This window comes from Zea mays, chromosome 8 (genome assembly GCF_902167145.1).
Source record: "Zea mays cultivar B73 chromosome 8, Zm-B73-REFERENCE-NAM-5.0, whole genome shotgun sequence".
Classification (NCBI taxonomy): domain Eukaryota; kingdom Viridiplantae; phylum Streptophyta; class Magnoliopsida; order Poales; family Poaceae; genus Zea; species Zea mays.
The window spans coordinates 95188467-95213190 of NC_050103.1; the positions used below are offsets into that span (position 1 = coordinate 95188467).

At 48.5% G+C, this 24724-nt stretch overlaps 2 protein-coding genes across 2 annotated transcripts; both read left to right on the top strand.

Annotated features, from left to right (window-relative positions):
• The first annotated feature begins 1844 nt into the window (after nucleotides 1-1844).
• LOC109941822 (uncharacterized) lies at nucleotides 1845-2759 on the top strand. Its single transcript, XM_020543048.1, has 3 exons — nucleotides 1845-2044; nucleotides 2370-2439; nucleotides 2709-2759. Exons 1-3 carry the CDS (start codon nucleotides 1845-1847, stop codon nucleotides 2757-2759), a joined length of 321 nt encoding a protein of 106 aa, XP_020398637.1.
• A 2629-nt stretch (nucleotides 2760-5388) lies between these two features.
• On the top strand, nucleotides 5389-7891 carry LOC100193878 (60S ribosomal protein L11-1). The gene is made up of 5 exons (NM_001138955.1): nucleotides 5389-5451; nucleotides 5552-5659; nucleotides 5929-5971; nucleotides 6053-6248; nucleotides 7551-7891. The coding sequence occupies exons 1-5, from the start codon at nucleotides 5449-5451 to the stop codon at nucleotides 7744-7746; spliced, it is 546 nt and encodes a 181-aa protein (NP_001132427.1). The 5' UTR covers nucleotides 5389-5448; the 3' UTR covers nucleotides 7747-7891.
• The last annotated feature ends 16833 nt before the right edge of the window (nucleotides 7892-24724 follow it).

The window sequence follows — 24724 nt, forward strand, 5'->3', positions numbered from 1 at the left end:
CTTACCCAACTCGATTTCAAGAATATGCTCACGTCTCATGATTGTGTCTTTTTCAGAATCTCAAATGTTCCTCATGTGGAGAACCTCCAGAGGCTCACATGTATTCCTACACTCACCGCAACGGGAATCTGATTGTTCTTGTGAGGCACTTGCTGCCTAAATATCGTTTACCTGGTGAATCAGAAGGAAAGATTTGGATGTGGACTAGATGCTTAAGGTGTGAACGTGAAAGTGGGGTCTCCAGATCACCACGAAGGGTGATAATGTCAGCTGAAGCACACTACCTTTCATTTGGGAAGTTCCTTGAACTTAGTTTTTCAAGCCACTCAACCGCTAGAAGGCTATCAATATGCGGGCATTCACTCAATACGGATTGTCTGCGTTTTTTGGGTAAGCTCAAAACATCAGCTGTATTTCATAAATTGTTTCACTTCCATTGTATTGTACTACCTTTTCTGTTCATTTATTTGGGATGTGTCATCTTCAGGTTGGGCTCCAAAGTTGCAATGTTCCAGTATTCCTCAGTCGAAATTTACAATGGCTGCAAACCACAGCCTACTCTTGAGATTCACAATCCTGATATGCACGAGTGGTACGGGCAAGAGATACGAAATGTATGTATCGTTCATTCCCGGCGGTCGTGGACGTCCATGCTGGGGACCTTGGCGTGGTCGACTTTCACGGCGGTCGTGGACGTCCATGCTGTACACAACAGGGTAAGATCTTGCTGGTTAAATTATTAACGCCTTGTTCTCCAATGGCATTTGTTGATGGATGTGACTCACCAGGAGCATCGAAGTTGTTTAACATCTCTCCTTTAGGAGTGGAGCTCCTGTCCTGAAATCACAACAAGTATTTGAGATAATGCCCCGTTAGATGCTCCTTCTTCTTTTTTCTTTGATTAGTTAATGTGCTCATTACTTATATAGTTTTATAAATAGCTAAACACACTTGTAGATCCTTGCACACAAAGGGAGCATTACTGTGTTTTTCCTGCACCAAACTGATTTTGTACTCGCCTGGATTCTCATTCTTATTGTTTCAAGGTGATCCACCTCAGGAAGTTCTTTAGCTGTTGCTAAGACACATTTAAGAATATCTGAGGATTTTTGTTATAGAAAGTTACTAAAGGCCCCATCGTGCTGGGACTATCGTTTTAGTTTTCTGGACCTATTCAGGGAAATTGATACCAGTTAACTTGTCCTAAAGGAATCTTCAGATTTAGATTTATGAAAATCCGATTTTACCTTTTAGAGGCAGTTTGGTTAAACACATACGGCTTTTTCCTGCACCAAACTGATTTTGTACCGCTAGATTCTCATTCTTATTGTTTAAGGGTGATCCACCTTAGGAAGTTCTTTAGATGTCCCTAAGACACATTTAAGAATATCTGAGGCTTTTTGGTATAGAAAGTTACTAAAAGTCCCATCGTGTTGTGACTATCGTTTCAGTTTTCTAGACTCGTCACATCGATGTTTGGATGCTTAAGAAATTAAGAAACGGGAACAAAGGGCAACATGCATGCATAGACGATAGATCATGCACCCATGACCTAGGGGGTCAAGTATTAAGTTGCGATTAGCTGGCGCGTTGATTTGCCACCGAAATTCTCTCGCGTGACTGTACTACTGACATGGGTGCATTCTGTTGTGTCCTAGACGATGGTTCTTGCATTCTGTTGTGTCATTTAATCATACAACAATATTAGAGTAGATTATTTTTGTTGGTGAAAGTTCTGAGGATGCCAGGACCTCAACCGCAAATAATGTCATGCTCGGCTTATGACACAATTTGCAGGTTGCGCGTGAGTTTCATCCTAATTTTGCAGCGAAAAGAGGAGGTACATGTATATTTTCCCTCTTGATGAGGATGCTGACTTGATTTTAGGGGAAGGACAGTCCTCAAAAACACTAGAGAATTCTGAACACAACATAAAGCCTCAAATCTTTGATGTGGCCAAGGTTGATGAAATTCTCAAACCACTTGCTGGAAAGACATTATCTTACAAGATGTTTGCACATGATACACATGCTTCACGAAGTGTGTAAGTTTCATCCAATCAAAAGTTCATAACATGTGCATACAAAAATGGGTTCTTACAGATTAATCTTAGAGGCTTTATTTCCTGATCATGTCATAGATGTTCATCAGGATCGTCTAAAAATTGTAAAAAAAATCTCGGGCGAGAGTTATGTATCTTTATATTAAGAAGAAAAGGGACAATAACCCTTAAAACACACATCGACACCCATGTTTCTGAGATTACATATCCTTTTTTCGTGGGAATCCATGTCGCTATGTTGGCAGTGGCACTTGTTCTGGAGGTTACTGAAGTCACCATTTCTCTCGATGTTCTATCGTTTTTTCAGTGGCCCACCTACAGAATGTTTCATGTTCCATTCCCGAGCTGCAGTGGCCAAACTACATTCTGCTAATGAGGTGAGAGCAGATTATTTTGTCTCTAATTGTTGAATGGAATGCAGTTATCAACTGAAGAGCTATGTAGTGTTGCAGTAATGCAGTGTAACACTGGTGCGACAATTTTTATTTTTATTTTTTGCTGATCGCAGATCAAATGAATCTGACTAAACCTGGATTTTTAGTTACCACAATTGAATACTTCGATCTGATACTTTTGATACCACCTACATAATTGCACTTTTAACTGAAAATGTCATGTTATGTTTTTGTTTCCCCTCTCGGCTCAGGATCACAAAGGAGGCATGGTGGTCATGTGTGGTGACCTACCATTGTTTTAGGCAAGAGGTCAATAGTAACAAGTATATGCAGCATGCAATGGATTTTGGAAATGTCGAGGGTCAATGTATTTCTATTGTCAACAACAACCTTCTGCTTTACAGTGGTGTACAAGGATGTTTTTGCTCTATCTCGGTAGGTTATTATAACACCCATTTTGATTTTCTGTTTCCTATTGTTCAGCTCCCTTATGTACCTCCTTAGCATTTAAGTACTAATTCTTTAGTCCTAAGATATTGCAACATTTTAGATGCTATGTACTGCTTTATAAGTAATTATAGCATGCACATAATTAGTACTTTTTAATGAAGAATTTTATTAATTCACCGTTATGCATATAATTGGCATGTTGTGTGACTTCATCTTTCTATCAATTTTAACAAGTTCTCATCCTACTTGTAGATGTACTATGTGAACCAAGAACTTACAGTTGAGGATTTTCTTTATGATTATGATTACAAGATAGACCTTTCTAGGTCTAATCTGAATGCCCTGTTTCGAGTTCACTGATGTGCTATGTCAATACCCTTACATGCGGTGGGATGCCCATATCGGTACTGTTTTATATTTGGATTTGGCTGTATAGAGATGAATTAAGTTTAGGGTATAAATTTGTTAATGGTATAGAATGGCAGCTAGACTGGCGGCATGTTAGCTTTGAAGATATATGTTATTGCTTTTTACAATTGCATGCTTAGCCAACACTATCATTGTTCTACAGTCTATTGCTTTCATGTTTGTGGAAATCAGCATAGTCAATGGTCGTGGTTTTGTTCTACAGTCTATTGCTTCGTCGTGAGTGTTGCTCCTTAAGGGTATGTCAAGGCTGTTCTAGATGAGTTGGAGTTGTGGTGTGCAAAGGCAACAACTGAGGTGATCCACTTTCTATGGTGGCTTGCTTTATTTTATTTTATTTTATTGATTAACACTGAAATTTTGTGTTACAGTATGCAGCATGTTCATGGGATGAGCACAAGCTTATTAGATTTTTGGTATGACCAGTTCTACCAAATTATGTATTCTAATCTATTCACGCCGAGACTCTAGATACAAATATGAGATCAATTGTGTTCTTATATTTGGATGTGCCAAAGTTTTATATTCATTGTTTGGACAGGAGACAAACACAACGATTTCTGTAGTTTGATCTTGAGTTTAAACTGTTTCAATCAGCAACCAAATGAGTTACCACTTGCAAACAAGCTTCAGGCCAGTATACAACGTCCATTTTAGACAATCTTTTGCTTTGTAGGTTTAGCAAAAAATATATGTTGCTAAGTTGTACTGTAATTGAAGTGATCAGATGAATAGAATATTCTAACGTTATGTGGTCACTTGTCTAGCCGGAATAACATATTGATAAGTCTTTTTTGTAGTTATTAGATTAACCTTTCTTCCTATACTCGATTCATGCAAATCATAATGAGCAGCAGACATTGCTTAGCAGATTATTGTTACTGCTATATTTCAGAGTGAATCAAGTGAAAGCAGCCGTGAGGGAAACTCGAGTTATTATCGCGGGCGACGAAATTGATCTTTAGCTTTGTTCATGCAGAAAACAAGTCTACTGTACTGCTAGGACTTTAACTGTGTCCTCAGTAAAAAAGGACTAACTTGATCTTTATTCTTGTTCATGCAAGAATTTTAGGCACATTTGTGACGCCACGCTGCACTTTGATGGAGGTGAGCTCCCTTCGTCAACGCTCTCAGCTTTTTAAGGCAACCACATTTCATTGTCTGGGACCACAACAGTCTTTTTAAGGCGTCTTGTAGGACTCCAAGCGCTTGGATAATTCTAGGCACCTTGCCCGCCTAGGCGTTAAGACAGTGGTCATGTTTACTTGCTCGCCTTACCGACTTAAGAACACTGGACCACAATGATCTTATCGGTGATGAAACTAGATTCTATGTTTTTAAGCTGACAACATCATCGTACTATTATTATTCTATTCCTTGCATATCATAGTGATGTTGTTATTCTCTATCTATGTTTTATATTAATTTTTAACTCTCGTGATAACGCATGGGCACATATCTATATTATAGTGATGTTTCTCGTTCCGTATATATGTTTTATACCAATTTTTAACTTCCGTGACAATGTACGGGCATATACCTAGTAATCTATTGAAGAAGACGTTCTTCACCGTCCAAGCAAGCCCTAAGGGCCCGTTTGGCAAAGCTCTAGCTCCTGCTTCTTTAGCTCTAGATCCTGATCCTCGTGAGGAGCTGATCCTCCTGATTCTCCTAGAAAATCAGAATCATTTTTAAAACTGTTTGGCAAGTAAACTGATTCTTGTCTTCTGAGAGTTGGTGGTCTGTGGCGATGGTCTGTTTTACTCTTTGCAGTTCAACTTTATTACAAACCAATAAGTAGGATCCATATACAGGAAAAAGATATGAAACAACAACATATAGATTATTCCCATCATAGTAGTGCATAAAATGGTCTCAAATGTTTAATCCTGATTCTCCTAAATCACCCATTTTTTCTAGTGGAAGACACTTGTTGCAACTCACAAAATCGCGCTGCTGATCGACTCCGTCCATCGCCTAATCGGACGGTCCTAACACCAACCGCCAGCACTATAAGAAATGGGATTATAGGGTTTCCGCTACCGCAGCCACACCCCAACATCAAAACCCTCCCATCTCTTCCCCTCCGCCGCCGTCTCTGCTCTCAAGATCGCCATGGTGAGTTCCTACTACAACGCCGGCGACGCGAAATGCTCGGCATTTCTGGCACCTTTCCTCCTGACACCACAGTGGTTGCTGACTCGTTTGTGTTCCGCAGGCGTCAGAAAAGAAGCAGTCGAACCCGATGCGGGAGATCAAGGTGCAGAAGCTCGTGCTCAATATCTCCGTTGGAGAGAGTGGAGATCGACTCACCCGCGCCGCCAAGGTATTTCATCTCGGCTCGAACTCTACAGGCCTAACAGCAATTATTTTTCTTGTTGCATGCGCATTTGGGATCCCATTCTTTTCGACTTTGCTGTGGTATGGTGCCCGAGCTTATAGATGTACCGCTTGTCATTTATATAAAGAGAACTCCGCATGGTGCTCTAGGCAGTTTAATCTCATGATTGTGGAGGGAATTTGTTATCTGTTTAGATTACTAGAGGCTGATTGGTTTATTCGATTGCTAATTTGTTTTCCACTGTGCTATCATAGGTGTTGGAGCAGTTGAGTGGGCAGTCTCCGGTTTTCTCCAAGGGTAACATTCTTTCGTCAAGTTTCGTTTAATCAATGATTCTATATCAGCGTTGGTAACGGCGATGATTGGGTGCTCTTGCAGCAAGGTATACTGTGAGGTCTTTCGGTATTCGTCGTAATGAGAAGATTGCATGCTACGTTACGGTCAGGGGTGAGAAGGCAATGCAGCTTCTTGAGAGTGGCCTCAAGGTGAAGGAGTATGAGCTTCTGAGGAGGAACTTCAGTGATACTGGCTGCTTTGGTTTTGGTATTCAGGAGCACATTGATCTTGGAATCAAGTAAGATGATCTTTTTATCTCATATACAATTCACGCAAATGATCTATTGAAATATTGCACTGTTATATGGTTTGGTTTCCTCAAGTATAGAAACCCATGTTTATTTGAATCTGTGTATAATGGAGGTAACTGGCTATTCATGTGTCAAGTTTTTGAATTCTATATTAGTTCAGTGTAGTTCTAGGTAAAGATAAGATACCGCTGGACAATTCAAATTTAAACTGTGATGATGGTTTTATTCACCATGTTCATTGGATCTCAAATTTGCCCATGTTATAATTTTGTATATGCCCTATTGATTGCAGGTCATGCCTTGTATGCCTACTTAGCTGTGAGCTGATGACTAATATGCCTTTTTATCAATTTAATTTGTCACATGGGTGAATAAGGATTTTTTTCTTTATGATGTTCTCTGCGGTGTCCTATTTTGATTAATGTTGCTGTCACACTTCATTTCGTTAGGTGTTAATTTTTAAGTGATACATTATGGAATATCAGTTTGTATTTGCTACACAGTGTATTTATGTTGAGCATGGGTGCTAGAATTTGCCACCCATTTCAAAGAACAGAAAACCAATTCTTTCTGCACCTTTGAGTTTACACAAGCATGGACATGGAGGGAGCCATGCAATACTAATGAGAGAATAATACATTTCATCTGGTGGGTCTGGCCTTAGAAATTCCTAATGAACCAAACACTAGAGCTTGTAGTTCCTCTAGCTTCTCTATGACCTGTATCTAGAGAGTAAAACACTAGAGATGCCCAATTAGACAAAGAAAAAGATTTGTTTCAGTTTTACTAGGTGGATTAGCTTTTAGTTTTGCAGTCTAAAGTTGTGCAGTTCTGTGTATCAACCACACATCGTGCTAAAATTATAAAGAAAAATATTCTTGCAAAGTCACTGTCTGAGTGTGATTGCTGTTTTTTGTTTTATTGGTAACTGTTGGTTATTGTCTGCAGTCAGTCATTTTGAACAGTAATGTTGACTGCTAAAATGCTACCCCTATTTTGAACAGTCATCATAAGCTTTATGTTTCTAGATTTATCTGGGGAAATACTTGCCCAAGATATAATTCCGATGTTAAATGGTACTAATATTTTAGGAAATGATGGTCAATGATAGAAAATGTAGAACTACAATCTTTTTGAAATGGAGGGAGTGAAGTTCTTTTGTCAGTTCACTTCTATCTGGGATATGACTCTCTCACTATCTTATGTTCGAACTGGATATCTTTGCGGACACTGGATTACAGGTATCACCACATTGCTTGTAAATAACTTGCTCATCTGTTTTTTCCCAGGTATGACCCGTCTACTGGTATTTATGGCATGGACTTTTACGTCGTTCTGGAACGAGCTGGTTATCGTGTTGCACGTCGGCGCAGGTGCAAGTCCCGTGTTGGCATCCAGCACAGGGTGACCAAAGAAGACGCCATGAAGTGGTTCCAGGTGAAGTACGAGGGTGTCATCCTCAACAAGGCCCAAAACACCTCGTAATCATTGATAGTCATCAAACGACTTGCCCTTAATTCTGTGTACTATGAACAAAACACCCCGTGTTTGGTTCAAGTATAATCTGTGTACTATGAATTCTGTGTTTGTTGGATACCAAATGCACTGCCAGTTTTGCGTCTGTGCCCGTAATTCCATCTTGATAATCAGACTAGCAGTTAGGAACAAATAACTGTTGTTTTGATTGTGTTAATTTGAGCTCGCCAGCAAAATCTAAGGAACATCTATCAGGTACTTCGTTCACAGTTATGTTGTGTGCTGTCTTGGGTTCAACGCCTGTCAACAGTATGGACGGTTGGTACTGATTTGTTGGTGCTTCTATAACCGAAGCTTCTGCTTAAACTTTTGTTTATCCATACCCTCCTTCACCATCCGTTTGTTTGGTTGCTCGCTTTGGGAGAGCCAGACTTTCCACATGCATTGACTATGGGCTTACAAATGTTTGGTTCGTTGTATCCCTGCTTGTTTCGGTTTTTTTTTAGATTCTGCTACGGATTGTTAAACATAGCTTTTTAGCCTCCTATAAAAAAAATCGATTTGGCAAAAATCATCCATAATTAATTTGAACATAGAATCCGTCGAGTCGTTGCAATAATAAGAATCCAACACTTTCTAAATTCTAGACCTTATAAATATCTTTAGATTCTCTTTACAGTTAGATTGTCCCTACATCTAGATTATCAGAAAAAGCTGGTCAGAAAAAAGCTGAACCAAACACCTTTAATAAGCTATGTAAACACACACCAGTGCATCATAGGCTCATTTGGTTGCATCCGCGGAAATGCCGAAAATGCTCATATCTAACGGAGAGGCTGCCATGCATCATAGGCTCATTTGGTTGCATCAGCAGAAATGCCGAAAATGCTCATATCTAACAGAGGCTGCCATGAGCCTGGCAGCGCACAAGCACTCATCCAATCATACGACTTTATGAATGATTATGAATAATGTGGAGCTACCATCTAAGTTTTTTCATGTTTATTTGTGCCCTCCTATATGAGTATCCATATGGTGCTCTCCATATGGATTCTTTGGTGCTCCCACTCCATATATACTTGTCGGGGACCATAATTAGGGGTACCCTCAAGGCTCCTAATTCTCAGCTGATAACCCCCATCAGCATAAAGCTGCAAAAGCCTGATGAGTGCGATTAAGTCAGGGATCAGTCCATTCGAGGGACTCGATCACGCCTCGCCCGAGCCTAGCCTCGGACAAGGGCAGCCGACCCCGGAGGATTTCCGTCTCGCCCGAGGCCCCCCTCCAGCGGTGAACATATTTTCGGCTCACCCGAGGCCCTGCCTTCGCCAAGAAGCAACCCTGACTAAATCGCCGCACCGACCGACCAAATCGCAGGGGCATTTAATGTAAAGGTGGTCTGACACCTTTATCCTGACGTGCGCCCCCCAGTCGACAAAGCCGAAGTGACCGCCGTCACTTCGCCGCTCCACTGACCGGCCTGACAGAAGGACAGCGCCGCCTGCGCCACTCCGACTGCGGTGCCACTTGACAGAGTGAGACTGACAGGCAGTCAGGCCCTGCCGAAGGCACCATAGGGAGCTCCGCTTCGCCCGACCCAGGGCTCGGACTCGGGCTAAGTCCCGGAAGACGGCGAACTCCGCTCCGCCCGACCCAGGGCTCGGACTCGGGCTAAGTCCCGGAAGACGGCGAACTCCGCTCCGCCCGACCCAGGGCTCGGACTCGGGCTAAGTCCCGGAAGACGGCGAACTCCGCTCCGCCCGACCCAGGGCTCGGACTCGGGCTAAGTCCCGGAAGACGGCGAACTCCGCTCCGCCCGACCCAGGGCTCGGACTTGGGGTCAGCCCTAGAAGACAACGAACTCCGCCTCGCCCGACCCAGGGGCTCGGACCCGACCTCGACCACGGAAGACAGACTCGACCTCGGCTTCGGAGGAGCTTCCACATCGCCCAACCTAGGGCGCAGACCAGCCACGTCAACAGGAGGCGCCATCATCACCCTACCCCGAGCTGACTCGGGCCGCAGGGAACAAGACCGGCGTCCCATCTGGCTCGCTCCGCCAGATAGGCAATGATGGCGCCCCGCATACTCTGTGACGACGACGACTCTCAGCCCCCTTACGGAAGCAAGAGGACGTCAGCAAGGACTCAACCGCTCCGACAGCTGTCCCTCCGCCAGGCTCCATCGCTCCTCCGACGGCCACGACATCACACCAGCTGGGTGCCAAAATCTCTCCGGCTGCCACAACGGCATGTACTTAGGGCGCTAGCTCTCCTCCGTTAGACACGTAGCACTCTGCTACACCCCCCATTGTACACCTGGATCCTCTCCTTACGCATATAAAAGGAAGGACTAGGGCCCTCTTAGAGAGGGTTGGCCGCGCGGGGACGAGGACGAGACAGGCGCTCGCTTGAAGCCGCTCGCTCCCTCTCCCGCGTGGACGCTTGTAACCCCCTACTGCAAGCGCACCCGACCTGGGCGCGGGACGAACACGAAGGCCGCGGGATTCCCACCTCTCTCACGCCGGTCTCCGGCCGCCTCGCTCTGCCCCCTTCGCGCTCGCCCTCGCGCTCGACCCATCTGGGCTGGGGCACGCGGCGACATTCACTCGTCGGCCCAGGGACCCCCCGGTCTCGAAACGCCGACAGTTGGCATGCCAGGCAGGGGCCTGCTGCGTGTTGACGAACAGCTTCCCGTCAAGCTCCAGATGGGCAGTCTCCAGCAACCTCTCCAACCCGGGACGGTGCTCCGTTTCGGGAGTCTTGAGTTCATGTCCCTCAACGGCAGCTACGACATGATACTCCTTCCACCGCCGCGCGACAACGACAATGGCGGCCGACAGCCCGCCCGCCGGCGGCGGAATCGACGACATCTTCTCCGCGTGGTGGAAGAACAACCTTCGAGCTCATCCCGCCCTCTTCCCCGCCGACGGAGGGGAAGGCAGGGCAACCAAGGCCAAGCAGGAGGCAGCGCCTCGTCGGCTGTCGAGCGAGTCGACAGCGCCGGCACCCCAACGGGGGGCGCACCGGGTATCGACTTCGCGCTTGAGATGAAGACGGGCGCCGTCTCCCCGCGACACGCCAATCCCGAGCAAGCGGACGACGCCAGCGCGCTCGCGAAAAGCTTGCTGGACGTCACCCTCGTACCTGAGACGACGGTGCAGTCAGTCCCCGACGTGACTTTATCGCCGCTCGTCGACCGAGAGGTACCGACCGATTCCCATCCCACGTCATTTGGATTCAGCCTCAACCCGCCTAGCGACCCCGCTTTGGCGGGCGCTCACGTAGAGGCGAGTCCAAACCCCCTGGGGTTTCGCATGCGGTCGCCTTGGGACCGGCTGACGGACGTCTCAACCTACGGGCCCTCTGGGTCCGAGGAAGACGACGAGCCCAGCATCTGTTGGGATTTCTCTGGACTTGGCAACCCCAGTGCCATGCGGGACTTCATGACCGCATGTGACTACTGCCTCTCCGACTGTTCCGATGGTAGCCGCAGCCTCGGCGACGAGGACTGCGGCCCAAGCCGCGAATGTTTCCACGTCGATCTAGGGGGTCCCTCCGAAGGCAATCATCTCGGCATGCCGGAGGACGATGATCTCCCTAGGCCGGTGCCCCGCGTTGACATCCCACGAGAGCTAGCTGTGGTCCCCGTTCAGGCGGGGGGCCATGACCCACAGCTCGAGCAAATCCGCGGGGTGCAGGCCAGGCTCGACGAGGGAGCAGGAGCGCTTGAGCCGATCCGCCGGGACGTCGGGCAGGCATGGGCGGGCCAACCCCCGGCCGGAGAAATACGTCATCTGCCCCAGGGCTTCCAGCACCGTGTCGCCAACGACGCCAGGGTCAGGCCACCACCCGCATCTAGTGGGGTCGGCCAGAACCTGGCTGCAGCAGCGATGCTTCTCCGCGCGATGCCGGAGCCATCAACCACCGAGGGCCGGCGAATCCAGGGGGAGCTCAAGAATCTCCTGGAAGGCGCCGCGGTCCGACGGGCCGAGAGCTCTGCCTCCCGAAGGCAGGGGTACCCCTCGGAACCTCATGCCGCGACTTCCCGATTCATGCGGGAAGCCTCGGTCTACACCGGGCGCACGCGCAACACCGCGCCTGCGGCCCCGGGCCGCCTCGGCAACGAGCACCATCACCGCGACCGTCGGGCCCACCTCGACGAGAGGGTGCGCCAAGGCTACCACCCCAGGCGTGGGGGACGCTATGACAGCGGGGAGGATCGGAGTCCCTCGCCCGAACCACCCGGTCCGCAGGCCTTCAGCCGGGCCATCCGACGGGCACCGTTCCTGACCCGGTTCCGACCCCCGACTACTATCACAAAGTACTCGGGGGAGACGAGACCGGAACTGTGGCTCGCGGACTACCGTAAGGCTTGCCAACTGGGTGGAACGGACGATGACAACCTCATCATCCGCAACCTCCCCCTGTTCCTATCCGACACCGCTCGCGCCTGGTTGGAGCACCTGCCTCCGGGGCAGATCTCCAACTGGGGCGACCTAGTCCAAGCTTTCACCGGCAATTTCCAGGGCACGTAAGTGCGCCCCGGGAATTCCTGGGACCTCCGAAGCTGCCGGCAGCAGCCGAGAGAGTCTCTCCGGGACTACATCCGGCGATTCTCGAAGCAGCGCACCGAGCTGCCCAACATCACCGACTCGGATGTCATCGGCGCATTCCTCGCCGGCACCACCTGCCGCGACCTGGTGAGCAAGCTGGGTCGCAAGACCCCCACCAGGGCGAGCGAGCTGATGGACATCGCCACCAAGTTCGCCTCCGGCCAGGAGGCGGTCGAGGCTATCTTCCGAAAGGACAAGCAACCCCAGGGCCGCCCATCGGAAGATGCTCCCGAGGCGTCGACTCAGCGCGGCGCCAAGAATAAAGGCAAGAAGAAGTCGCAAGCGAAACGCGACGCCGCCGACGCGGACCTTGTCGCCGCTGCCGAGTACAAGAACCCTCGGAAACCCCCCGGAGGTGCCAACCTCTTCGACAAGATGCTCAAGGAGCCGTGTCCCTATCACTAGGGGCCGTCAAGCACACCCTTGAGGAGTGCGTCATGCTTCGGCACCACTTCCACAGGGCCGGGCCACCCGCGGAGGGTGGCAGGGCCCGCGACGACGACAAGAAGGAAGATCACCAAGCAGGAGAGTTCCCCGAGGTCCGCGACTGCTTCATGATCTACGGTGGGCAAGCGACGAATGCCTCGGCTCGGCACCGCAAGCAAGAGCGCCGGGAGGTCTGCTCGGTGAAGGTGGCGGCGCCAGTCTACCTAGACTGGTCCGACAAGCCCATCACCTTCGACCAAGCCGACCACCCCGACCACGTGCCGAGCCCGGGGAAATACCCGCTCGTCGTCGACCCCGTCATCGGCGACGTCAGGCTCACCAAGGTCCTCATGGACGGAGGCAGCAGCCTCAACATCATCTACGCCGAGACCCTCGGGCTCCTGCGTGTCAATCTGTCCTCCGTCCGAGCAGGCGCTGCGCCCTTCCATGGGATCATTCCCGGGAAGCGCGTCCAGCCCCTTGGACAACTCGACCTTCCTGTCTGCTTCGGAACACCCTCCAACTTCCGAAGGGAGACCCTGACGTTCGAGGTGGTCGGTTTCCGAGGAACCTACCACGCGGTACTAGGAAGACCATGCTACGCGAAGTTCATGGCCGTCCCCAACTACACCTACCTGAAGCTCAAGATGCCGGGCCCCAACGGGGTCATCACCGTCGGCCCCACGTACAAACACGCGTTCGAATGCGACGTGGAGTGCGTGGAGTACGCTGAGGCCCTCGCCGAGTCCGAGGCCCTCATAGCCGACCTGGAAAGCCTCTCTAAGGAGGTGCCAGACGTGAAACGTCATGCTGGCAACTTCGAGCCAGTGGAGACGGTTAAGGCCGTCCCCCTCGACCCCAGCGGCGACGCCTCCAAGCAGATCCGGATCGGCTCCGGGCTCGATCCCAAATAGGAAGCAGTGCTCGTCGACTTTCTCCGCGCGAACGCCGACGTCTTCGCGTGGAGTCCCTCGGACATGCCCGGCATACCAAGGGATGTCGCCGAGCACTCGCTGGACATTCGAGCCGGAGCCCGACCCGTCAAGCAGCCTCTGCGCCGATTCGACGAGGAGAAGCGCAGAGCCATAGGCGAGGAGATCCACAAGCTAATAGCGGCAGGGTTCATCAAAGAGGTATTCCATCCCGAATGGCTTGCCAACCCTGTGCTTGTGAGAAAGAAAGGGGGGAAATGGCGGATGTGTGTTGACTACACTGGTCTCAACAAAGCATGTCCGAAGGTTCCCTACCCTCTGCCATGCATCGATCAAATCGTGGATTCCACTGCTGGGTGCGAAACCCTGTCTTTCCTCGATGCCTACTCAGGGTATCATCAAATCAGGATGAAAGAGTCCGACCAGCTCGCGACTTCTTTCATCACACCCTTCGGCATGTACTGCTATGTCACCATGCCATTCGGCTTGAGGAATGCGGGCGCGACGTACCAGCGGTGCATGAACCATGTGTTCGGCGAACACATTGGCCGCACGGTCGAGGCCTACGTCGATGACATCGTAGTCAAGATGAGGAAAGCTTCCGACCTCCTTTCCGACCTTGAAGTGACATTCCGATGTCTCAAGGCGAAAGGCGTCAAGCTCAATCCCGAGAAGTGTGTCTTCGGGGTGCCCCGAGGCATGCTCTTGGGGTTCATCGTCTCCGAGCGGGGCATCGAAGCCAACCCGGAGAAGATCGCAGCCATCACCAGCATGGGGCCCATCAAGGACTTGAAAGGCGTACAGAGGGTCATGGGATGTCTCGCGGCTCTGAGCCGCTTCATCTCACGCCTCGGCGAAAGAGGTCTACCTCTGTACCGCCTCTTAAGGAAGGCCGAGTGCTTCACTTGGACCCCTGAGGCCGAGGAAGCTCTCGGGAACCTGAAGGCGCTCCTCACAAAGGCGCCTATCCTAGTGCCTCCAGCTGCCGGAGAAGCCCTCTTGGTCTACGTCGCCGCGACCACTCAGGTGGTCAGCGCCGCGATTGTGGTCGAGAGGCAAGAAGAGGGGCATGCATTGCCCGTTCAGAGGCCAGTTTACTTCGTCAGCGAGGTACTGTCCGAAACCAAGATCCGCTACCCACAAGTTCAGAAGCTGCTGTATGCAGTGATCCTGACACGGCGGAAGTTGCGACACTACTTCGAGTCTCATCCGGTAACTGTGGTGTCATCCTTCCCCCTGGGGGAGATCATCCAGTGCCGAGAGGCCTCAGGTAGGATTGCAAAGTGGGCAGTGGAAATCATGGGCGAGACAATCTCGTTCGCCCCTCGGAAGGCCATCAAGTCCCAGGTCTTGGCGGACTTCGTGGCCGAATGGGTCGACACCCAGCTACCGACGGCTCCGATCCAACCGGAGCTCTGGACCATGTTTTTCGACGGGTCGTTGATGAAGACGGGAGCCAGCACAAGCCTACTCTTCATCTCGCCCCTCGGGAAACACCTACGCTATGTGCTACGCCTCCACTTCCGGGCGTCCAACAATGTGGCTGAGTATGAGGTCTGACCAACGGGTTACTGATCGCCATCGAGCTAGGGGTCCGGCGCCTCGACGCCCGCGGTGACTCGCAGCTCGTCATCGACCAAGTCATGAAGAACTCCCACTGCCGCGACCCGAAGATGGAGGCCTACTGCGATGAGGTTCGGCGCTTGGAAGACAAGTTCTACGGGCTCGAGCTCAACCACATCGCTCGGCGCTACAACGAGACTGCGGACGAGCTGGCTAAAATAGCCTCGGGGCGAACAACGGTTCCCCCGGACGTCTTCTCCCGGGATCTGCATCAACCCTCCGTCAAGATCGACGACACGCCCGAGCCTGAGGCGCCCTCGGCCCAGTCCGAGGTACCCTCGGCCCAGCCTGAGGTATCCTCGGCACAGCCCGAGGCACCCTCAGCACGGCCCGAGGCGCCCTCGGTTCTGCCCGAGGTACCCTCGGCCCCCGAGGGTGAGGCACTGCTGAGAGCACCTAGAGGGGGGGGTGAATAGGTGATCCTGTAGAACTTAAACTTATAGCCACAAAAACTTGTTAAGTGTTAGCACAATAATCGCCAAGTGGCTAGAGAGGAGTCTCAACAAAACACAATACCACAAGATATCGAACACAGAGATGACACAGTGGTTTATCCCATGGTTCGGCCAAGACCAACGCTTGCCTACTCCACGTTGTGGCGTCCCAACGGATGAGGGTTGCAATCAACCCCTCTCAAGCGGTCCAAAGACCAACTTGAATACCACGGTGTTTTGCTTTGCCTTTCAATATCCCGTTTGCGAGGAATCTCCACAACTTGGAGCCTCTCGCCCTTACACTTGAGATTCACAAAGAAATACGGAGTAAGGGAGGAACTAGCAACGCACTCAAGACTCAAAATCAGAGCAACAACACGCACACAAGTCGCAACAAGAGCTCGCAACACCACTCAATGAGTTCACAACTCAACAAGAGCTCTAGATGCTATCACAATGAACCAAATGCGCGGAATCGATGTCTTGGTGCTTAGGAATGTTGTAGGAATGCTTGGTGTTTTTCCTCCATGCGCCTAGGGGTCCCTTTTATAGCCCCAAGGCAGCTAGGAGCCGTTGAGAGCAATCAGGGAAGGCAATTCTTGCCTTCTGTCGTTGGCGCACCGGACAGTCCGGTGCCAGATTTCTTTCCTTAAATGGCGAAGCCGACCGTTGGCAGACCTGGAGCCGTTGGCGCACCAGACATGTCCGGTGCACACCGGACAGTCCGGTGCCCCTTCCGACCGTTGGCTCGACCACGTGTCGCGCGCGGATTCCGCGGCCGACCGTTGGCCCGGCCGACCGTTGGCTCACCGGACAGTCCGGTGCACACCGGACAGTCCGGTGAATTATAGCCGTACGTCGCCGGTGAATTCCCGAGAGCGGCCACTTCGCTCGAGCCAGCCTGGCGCACCGGACACTGTCCGGTGCACCACCGGACACTGTCCGGTGCACCACCGGACAGTCCGGTGCTCCCAGACTCAGCAGATTCTTGGCTGCTCGAGCCAAGACATTTTCAATTGGATTTTTCCTGTTTCCAGCACTTAGACACAATACATTAGTCCATAAAACAATGTACTAAGTCTGAGAAACATACCTTTATCCTTGATTTGTACATTGTCCACCTTTTTACACTAAGGCACTTGTGTTGGACACTAAATCACCAAAATACTTAGAAATGGCCCAAGGGCACATTTCCCTTTCAATCTCCCCCTTTTTGGTGATTTATGCCAACACAACATAAAGCAAGTAGAACAAGTACAAAATCAATTCAAATAAGAACTCAAATTGTTTTGATTCGAATTTGACATATATGGATCACTCTTTGCCACCACTTGGTTTGTTTTTGCAAATCAAATTCAAATTTCTATCTCTAAGTCAAACACACATGTTAAGACATAAAGAGAGTTATTCTAAGAGAAATTGATTCAAGATTTCAAAAACTCCCCCTTTTTCCCATAATCAATACTTCTCCCCACAAGAAGCCAACTTTTGACAAGAGAGACAATAAAAGAGTTTTGACAAACCAAAAACTCTATTCTACTATTCTCAAGTGGTAGCTGATCCATTTATCGCTTTGGCCTTTATTTTCTCCCCCTTTGGCATCAAGCACCAAAACGGGATCAATCTTGGCCCTTTAACCCCATTGCCTCACCAAAATCTTCAATTAAGAGCAAATAGGCAATAAGAGTTTAAAGATGAACTTGGAAAAGTTACTCTTTTCATTGGAGTGCAGTGGAAGTCTTGCATGGTCCAAGTCCACCTTTTCCCTTTCAATTCTCCTTCGAGACTAAATCAAGCAAACTCAAGCATATGGTTAGTCTCAAAGGGTCAAGTTGTAACACATCTCCCCCTAAATATGTGCATTACTGGCACAAGGACTTGTGAGGTCCAGGGAGTGCTTGTACAACTTGAGCACCATAATAAGCAACACAATGCAGAATGAACATGATCAAAGGCATAAACACATGTATGCTACAATTCAATCCAAGTTCCGCGAATCTAAGACATTTAGCTCACTACGCAGCCTGCAAAAGGTCTTCTCATCTAGAGGCTTGGTAAAGATATCGGCTAGCTGGTTCTCGGTGCTAACATGAAACACTTCGATATCTCCCTTTTGCTGGTGGTCTCTCAGAAAGTGATGCCGGATGTCAATGTGCTTTGTGCGGCTGTGTTCAACAGGATTTTCCGCCATGCGGATAGCACTTTCATTGTCACATAGGAGTGGGACTTTGCTCAGATTGTAGCCAAAGTCCCGAAGGGTTTGCCTCATCCAAAGTAGTTGCACGCAACACTGTCCTGCGGCAACATACTCGGCCTCAGCGGTGGATAGGGCAACGGAGGTTTGTTTCTTAGAGTTCTGAAAGGGAATTAGGCTTACACCTAGTTCCTAAATAATTTTGGTGATTGAATTGCCCAACACAAATAATTGGACTAACTAGTTTGCCCAAGTGTGTAGATTATACAGGTGTAAAAGGTTCACCCTCAGCCAATAAAAAGACCAAGTTTTGGATTCAATAAAGGAGCAAAGGGGCAACCGAAGGCAACCCTGGTTTGGCGCACCGGACTGTCCGGTGTGCCACCGGACAGTGAACAGTTCCTGTCCGGTGCACCAGGGGACTCAGACTCAAACTCTTCACCCTCGGGATTTCTCGGAAGCCGGCGCGCTATAATTCACCGGACTGTCCGGTGTGCACCGGACATGTCCGGTGCTCCAAGGAAGCGCGGTCTCCAGAACTCGCCAGCCTCGGGTTCGCGTGGCAGTCGCTCCGCTAAAATTCACCGGACTGTCCGGTGTGCACCGGACTGTCCGGTGTACCAGCGGAGCAACGGCTCCCTGCGGCGCCAACGGCTCCCTGCGGTGCATTTAATGCGCGCGCAGCGCGCGCAGTCGTCAGGCACACCCATACTGGTGCACCGGACATCAAACAGTACATGTCCGGTGTGCACCGGACACCCAGGCGGGCCCACAAGTCAGAAGCTCCAACGGTCAGAATCCAACGGCAGTGATGACGTGGCAGGGGCACCGGACTGTCCGGTGTGCACCGGACTGTCCGGTGCGCCATCGAGCAGACGCCTCCAGCCAACGGTCAAGTTTGGTGGTTGGGGCTATAAATACCCCAACCACCCCACCATTCATTGCATCCAAGTTTTCCACTTCTCAACTACTACAAGAGCTCTAGCATTCAATTCTAGACACACTAAAGAGATCAAATCCTCTCCAATTCCACACAAAGCCCTAGTGATTAGTGAGAGTGATTTGCCGTGTTCATTTGAGCTCTTGCGCTTGGATTGCTTCTTTTCTTTCTCACTTGTTCTTGTGATCAAAACTCCATTGTAATCAAGGCAAGAGGCACCAATTGTGTGGTGGCCCTTGCGGGGAAGTTTTGTTCCCGCCTTTGATTTGAGAAGAGAAGCTCACTCGGTCCGAGGGACCGTTTGAGAGAGGGAAGGGTTGAAAGAGACCCGGCCTTTGTGGCCTCCTCAACGGGGAGTAGGTTTGCAAGAACCGAACCTCGGTAAAACAAATCTCCGTGTCTCACTTGCATATTTGCTTGGGATTTGTTTTACGCCCTCTCTCTCGGACTCGTTTATATTTCTAACGCTAACCCGGCTTGTAGTTGTGTTTATATTTGTAAATTACAGTTTCGCCCTATTCACCCCCCCTCTAGGCGACTATCAATTGGTATCGGAGCCCGGTGCTTCATTAGAGCCTAACCGCTCGAAGTGATGTCGGGAGATCACGCCAAGAAGGAGATGGAGACCGGCGAAAAGCCCACTACAAGCCACGGGAGCACTTCATCGGAAGAGTCCCGCACCAAAAGGAGGGAGAAGAAGAAGAGCTCCTCCATCAAAGGGAAGGAGAAGAAATCTTCTTCTCACCACAAAGAGAAGGAAAAATCTTCTTCCCACAAGCCGCATCGGAAAGGCGACAAGCACAAGAGGATGAGGAAGGTGGTCTACTACGAGACCGACACTTCATCAACATCGACCTCCGACTCCGATGCGCCCTCGGTCACTTCTAAGCGCCAAGAGCGCAAGAAGTATAGTAAGATCCCCCTACGCTACCCTCGCATTTCCAAACATACACCTTTACTTTCCGTCCCATTAGGCAAACCACCAACTTTTGATGGTGAAGATTACGCTAGGTGGAGCGATTTAATGCGATTTCATCTAACCTCGCTCCACAAAAGCATATGGGATGTTGTTGAGTTTGGCGCGCAGGTACCATCCGTAGGGGATGAGGACTATGATGAGGATGAGGTGGCCCAAATCGAGCACTTCAACTCTCAAGCAACAACAATACTCCTAGCCTCTTTAAGTAGAGAGGAGTATAACAAAGTACAAGGGTTGAAGAGCGCCAAGGAGATTTGGGATTTACTCAAGACCGCGCATGAAGGTGATGAGCTCACCAAGATCACCAAGCGGGAAACGATTGAGGGGGAGCTCGGTCGGTTCCGGCTTCGCAAAGGGGAGGAGCCACAACACATGTACAATCGGCTCAAGACCTTGGTGAACCAAGCGCGCAACCTCGGGAGCGTAAAGTGGGATGACCACGAGGTGGTTAAGGTTATTCTAAGATCACTTATTTTCCTTAACCCTACTCAAGTTCAATTAATCCGTGGTAATCCTAGATATACCAAAATGACCCCCGAGGAAGTTATCGGGAATTTTGTGAGCTTTGAATGCATGATCGAAGGCTCAAGGAAGATCAACGAGCTTGATGATGCCACCACATCCGAAGCTCAACCCGTTGCATTCAAAGCAACGGAGGAGAAGAAGGAGTCTACACCAAGTCGACAACCAATCGACGCCTCCAAGCTTGACAATGAGGAGATGGCGCTCGTCATCAAGAGCTTCCGCCAAATCCTCAAACAAAGGAGGGGGAAAGACTACAAGTCCCGCTCCAAGAAGGTTTGCTACAAATGTGGTAAGCCCGGTCATTTTATTGCTAAATGTCCTATATCTAGTGACAGTGACCGAGGCGACGACAAGAAGGGGAGAAGAAAGGAGAAGAAGAGGTACTACAAGAAGAAGGGCGGCGATGCCCATGTTTGTCGGGAATGGGATTCCGACGAGAGCTCAAGCGACTCCTCCGACGACGAGGACGCCGCCAACATCGCTGTCACCAAGGGACTCCTCTTCCCCAACGTCGGCCACAAGTGCCTCATGGCAAAGGACGGCAAAAAGAAGGTTAAATCTAAATCCTCCACTAAATATGAATCCTCTAGTGATGACAATGCTAGTGATGAGGAAGATAATTTGCGCACCCTTTTTGCCAACCTTAACATAGCTCAAAAGGAAAAATTAAATGAGTTGGTTAGTGCTATTCATGAAAAGGATGACCTTTTGGATTCCCAAGAGGACCTCCTTATTAAGGAAAACAAGAAGCATGTTAAGGTTAAAAATGCTTATGCTCTAGAAATTGAAAAATGTGAAAAACTATCTAGTGAGCTAAGCACTTGCCGTGAGATGATTGACAACCTTAAGAATGAAAATGCTAGTTTAAATGCTAAGGTTGATTCACATGTCTGCAATATTTCAACTTCAAATCCTAAAGATGATAATGTTGATTTGCTTGCTAGGATTGATGAGTTGAATGCTTCCCTAGCTAGCCTTAAAATTGAAAATGAAAAATTGCTCGTTAAGGCTAAAAATCTTGATGTTTGCAATGCTAATATTTCCGACCTTAGAACTAAAAATGACATATTACAAGCTAAGGTTGTAGAATTAAAATCTTGCAAACCCTCTACATCTATTTGTGAACATGTATCTATTTGTACTAGATGTAGAAATGTTGATATTGATGCTATTCATGATCATATGGCTTTAATTAAACAACAAAATGATCATATAGCAAAACTAGATGCTAAAATTGCCGAGCACAACCTAGAGAATGAGAAATTTAAATTTGCTCGTAGCATGCTTTATAATGGGAGACACCCTGGCATTAAGGATGGCATTGGCTACCAAAGGCGAGACAATGTCAAACTTAGTGCCCCTCCTAAAAGATTGTCAAATTTTGTTAGGGGCAAGGCTCCCATGCCTCAGGATAACGATGGTTACATTTTATACCCTGTCGGTTATCCCGAGGACAAGATTAGGAAAATTCATTCTAGGAAGTCTCACTCTGGCCCTAATCATGCTTTTATGTATAAGGGTGAGACATCTAGTTCTAGGCAACCAACCCGTGTCAAGTTGCCTAAGAAGAAAATTCCTAATGCATCAAATGAACATAGCATTTCATTTAAGACTTTTGATGCATCATATGTTTTAACTAACAAATCCGGCAAGGTCGTTGCCAAGTTTGTTGGGGGCAAACACAAGGGCTCCAAGGCTTGTGTTTGGGTACCCAAAGTTCTTGTATCTAATGCCAAAGGACCCAAAACAGTTTGGGTACCTAAAGTCAAGAACTAAATTTGTTTTGTAGGTTTATGCATCCGGGGGCTCAAGTTGGATACTCGACAGCGGGTGCACAAACCACATGACCGGGGAGAAAAGGATGTTCTCCTCATATGAGAAAAACCAAGATCCCCAACGAGCTATCACATTCGGGGATGGAAATCAAGGTTTGGTCAAAGGATTGGGTAAAATTGCTATATCTCCTGACCATTCTATTTCCAATGTTTTTCTTGTTGATTCTTTAGATTACAACTTGCTTTCTGTTTCCCAATTATGTCAAATGGGCTACAACTGTCTTTTTACTGATATAGGTGTCACTGTCTTTAGAAGAAGTGATGATTCAATAGCATTTAAGGGTGTGTTAGAGGGTCAGCTATACTTAGTAGATTTTGATAGAGCTGAGCTCGACACATGCTTAATTGCTAAGACTAACATGGGTTGGCTCTGGCACCGCCGACTAGCCCATGTTGGGATGAAGAATCTTCATAAGCTTCTAAAGGGAGAGCACATTTTAGGATTAACAAATGTTCATTTTGAGAAAGACAGGATTTGTAGCGCATGCCAGGCAGGGAAGCAAGTTGGAGTCCATCATCCACACAAGAACATCATGACGACCGACAGGCCGCTTGAGCTACTCCACATGGATCTATTCGGCCCGATTGCTTACATAAGCATCGGCGGGAGTAAGTATTGTCTTGTAATAGTGGATGATTATTCTCGCTTCACTTGGGTATTCTTTTTACAGGAAAAATCTCAAACCCAAGAGACTTTAAAGGGGTTTTTGAGACGGGCTCAAAATGAGTTCGGCTTAAGGATCAAGAAAATAAAAAGCGACAACGGGACGGAGTTCAAGAACTCTCAAATTGAAAGCTTCCTTGAGGAGGAGGGCATCAAGCATGAGTTCTCTTCTCCCTACACGCCACAACAAAATGGTGTAGTGGAGAGGAAGAATCGAACTCTTTTGGACATGGCAAGAACCATGCTTGATGAGTACAAGACACCGGACCGGTTTTGGGCCGAAGCGGTCAACACCGCCTGCTACGCCATCAACCGGTTATATCTTCACCGAATCCTCAAGAAGACATCATATGAACTCCTAACCGGTAAAAAGCCCAACATTTCATACTTTAGAGTTTTTGGTAGCAAATGCTTTATTCTTGTTAAAAGAAGTAGAAAATCTAAATTTGCTCCTAAAACTGTAGAAGGCTTTTTACTTGGTTATGACTCAAACACAAGGGCATATAGGGTCTTTAACAAGTCCACTGGACTAGTTGAAGTCTCATGTGACGTTATGTTTGATGAAACTAACGGCTCTCAAGTAGAGCAAGTTGATCTTGATGAGATAGGTGAAGAACAGGCTCCATGCATAGCGCTAAGGAACATGTCCATTGGGGATGTGTGTCCTAGGGAATCCGAAGAGCCTCCAAATGCACAAGATCAACCGTCCTCCTCCATGCAAGCATCTCCACCAACTCAAAATAAGGATGAGGCTCAAGTTGATGAAGGGCAAAATCAAGAAGATGAGCCACCTCAAGATAATGGCAATGATCAAGGGGGAGATGCAAATGATCAAGAAAAGGAGGATGAGGAAGAGCCAAGACCGCCACACCCAAGAGTCCACCAAGCAATCCAACGAGATCACCCCGTCGACACCATCCTCGGCGACATTCATAAGGGGGTAACCACTCGATCTCGTGTTGCACATTTTTGTGAACATTACTCTTTTGTTTCCTCTATTGAGCCACACAGGGTGGAGGAAGCACTTCAAGATTCGGATTGGGTGGTGGCAATGCAAGAGGAGCTCAACAATTTCACAAGGAATGAGGTATGGCATTTAGTTCCACGTCCTAACCAAAACGTTGTAGGAACCAAATGGGTCTTCCGCAACAAGCAAGATGAGCATGGTGTGGTGACAAGGAACAAAGCTCGACTCGTGGCCAAAGGGTATTCACAAGTCGAAGGTTTGGATTTCGGTGAAACCTATGCACCCGTAGCTAGGCTTGAGTCAATTCGAATATTATTAGCCTATGCTACTTACCATGGCTTTAAGCTTTATCAAATGGACGTGAAAAGTGCCTTCCTCAACGGACCAATCAAAGAAGAGGTCTATGTTGAGCAACCTCCCGGCTTTGAAGACAGTGAGTACCCTAACCATGTCTATAGGCTCTCTAAGGCGCTTTATGGGCTCAAGCAAGCCCCAAGAGCATGGTATGAATGCCTAAGAGATTTCCTTATTTCTAATGGCTTCAAAGTTGGCAAGGCCGATCCTACACTCTTTACTAAAACTCTTGAAAATGACTTGTTTGTATGCCAAATTTATGTTGATGATATTATATTTGGGTCTACTAACGAGTCTACATGTGAGGAGTTTAGTAGGATCATGACACAGAAATTCGAGATGTCGATGATGGGGGAGTTGAAGTATTTTCTAGGATTCCAAGTCAAGCAACTCCAAGAGGGCACCCTCATTAGCCAAACGAAGTACACTCAAGACATTCTAACCAAGTTTGGAATGAAGGATGCCAAGCCCATCAAAACTCCCATGGGAACCAATGGGC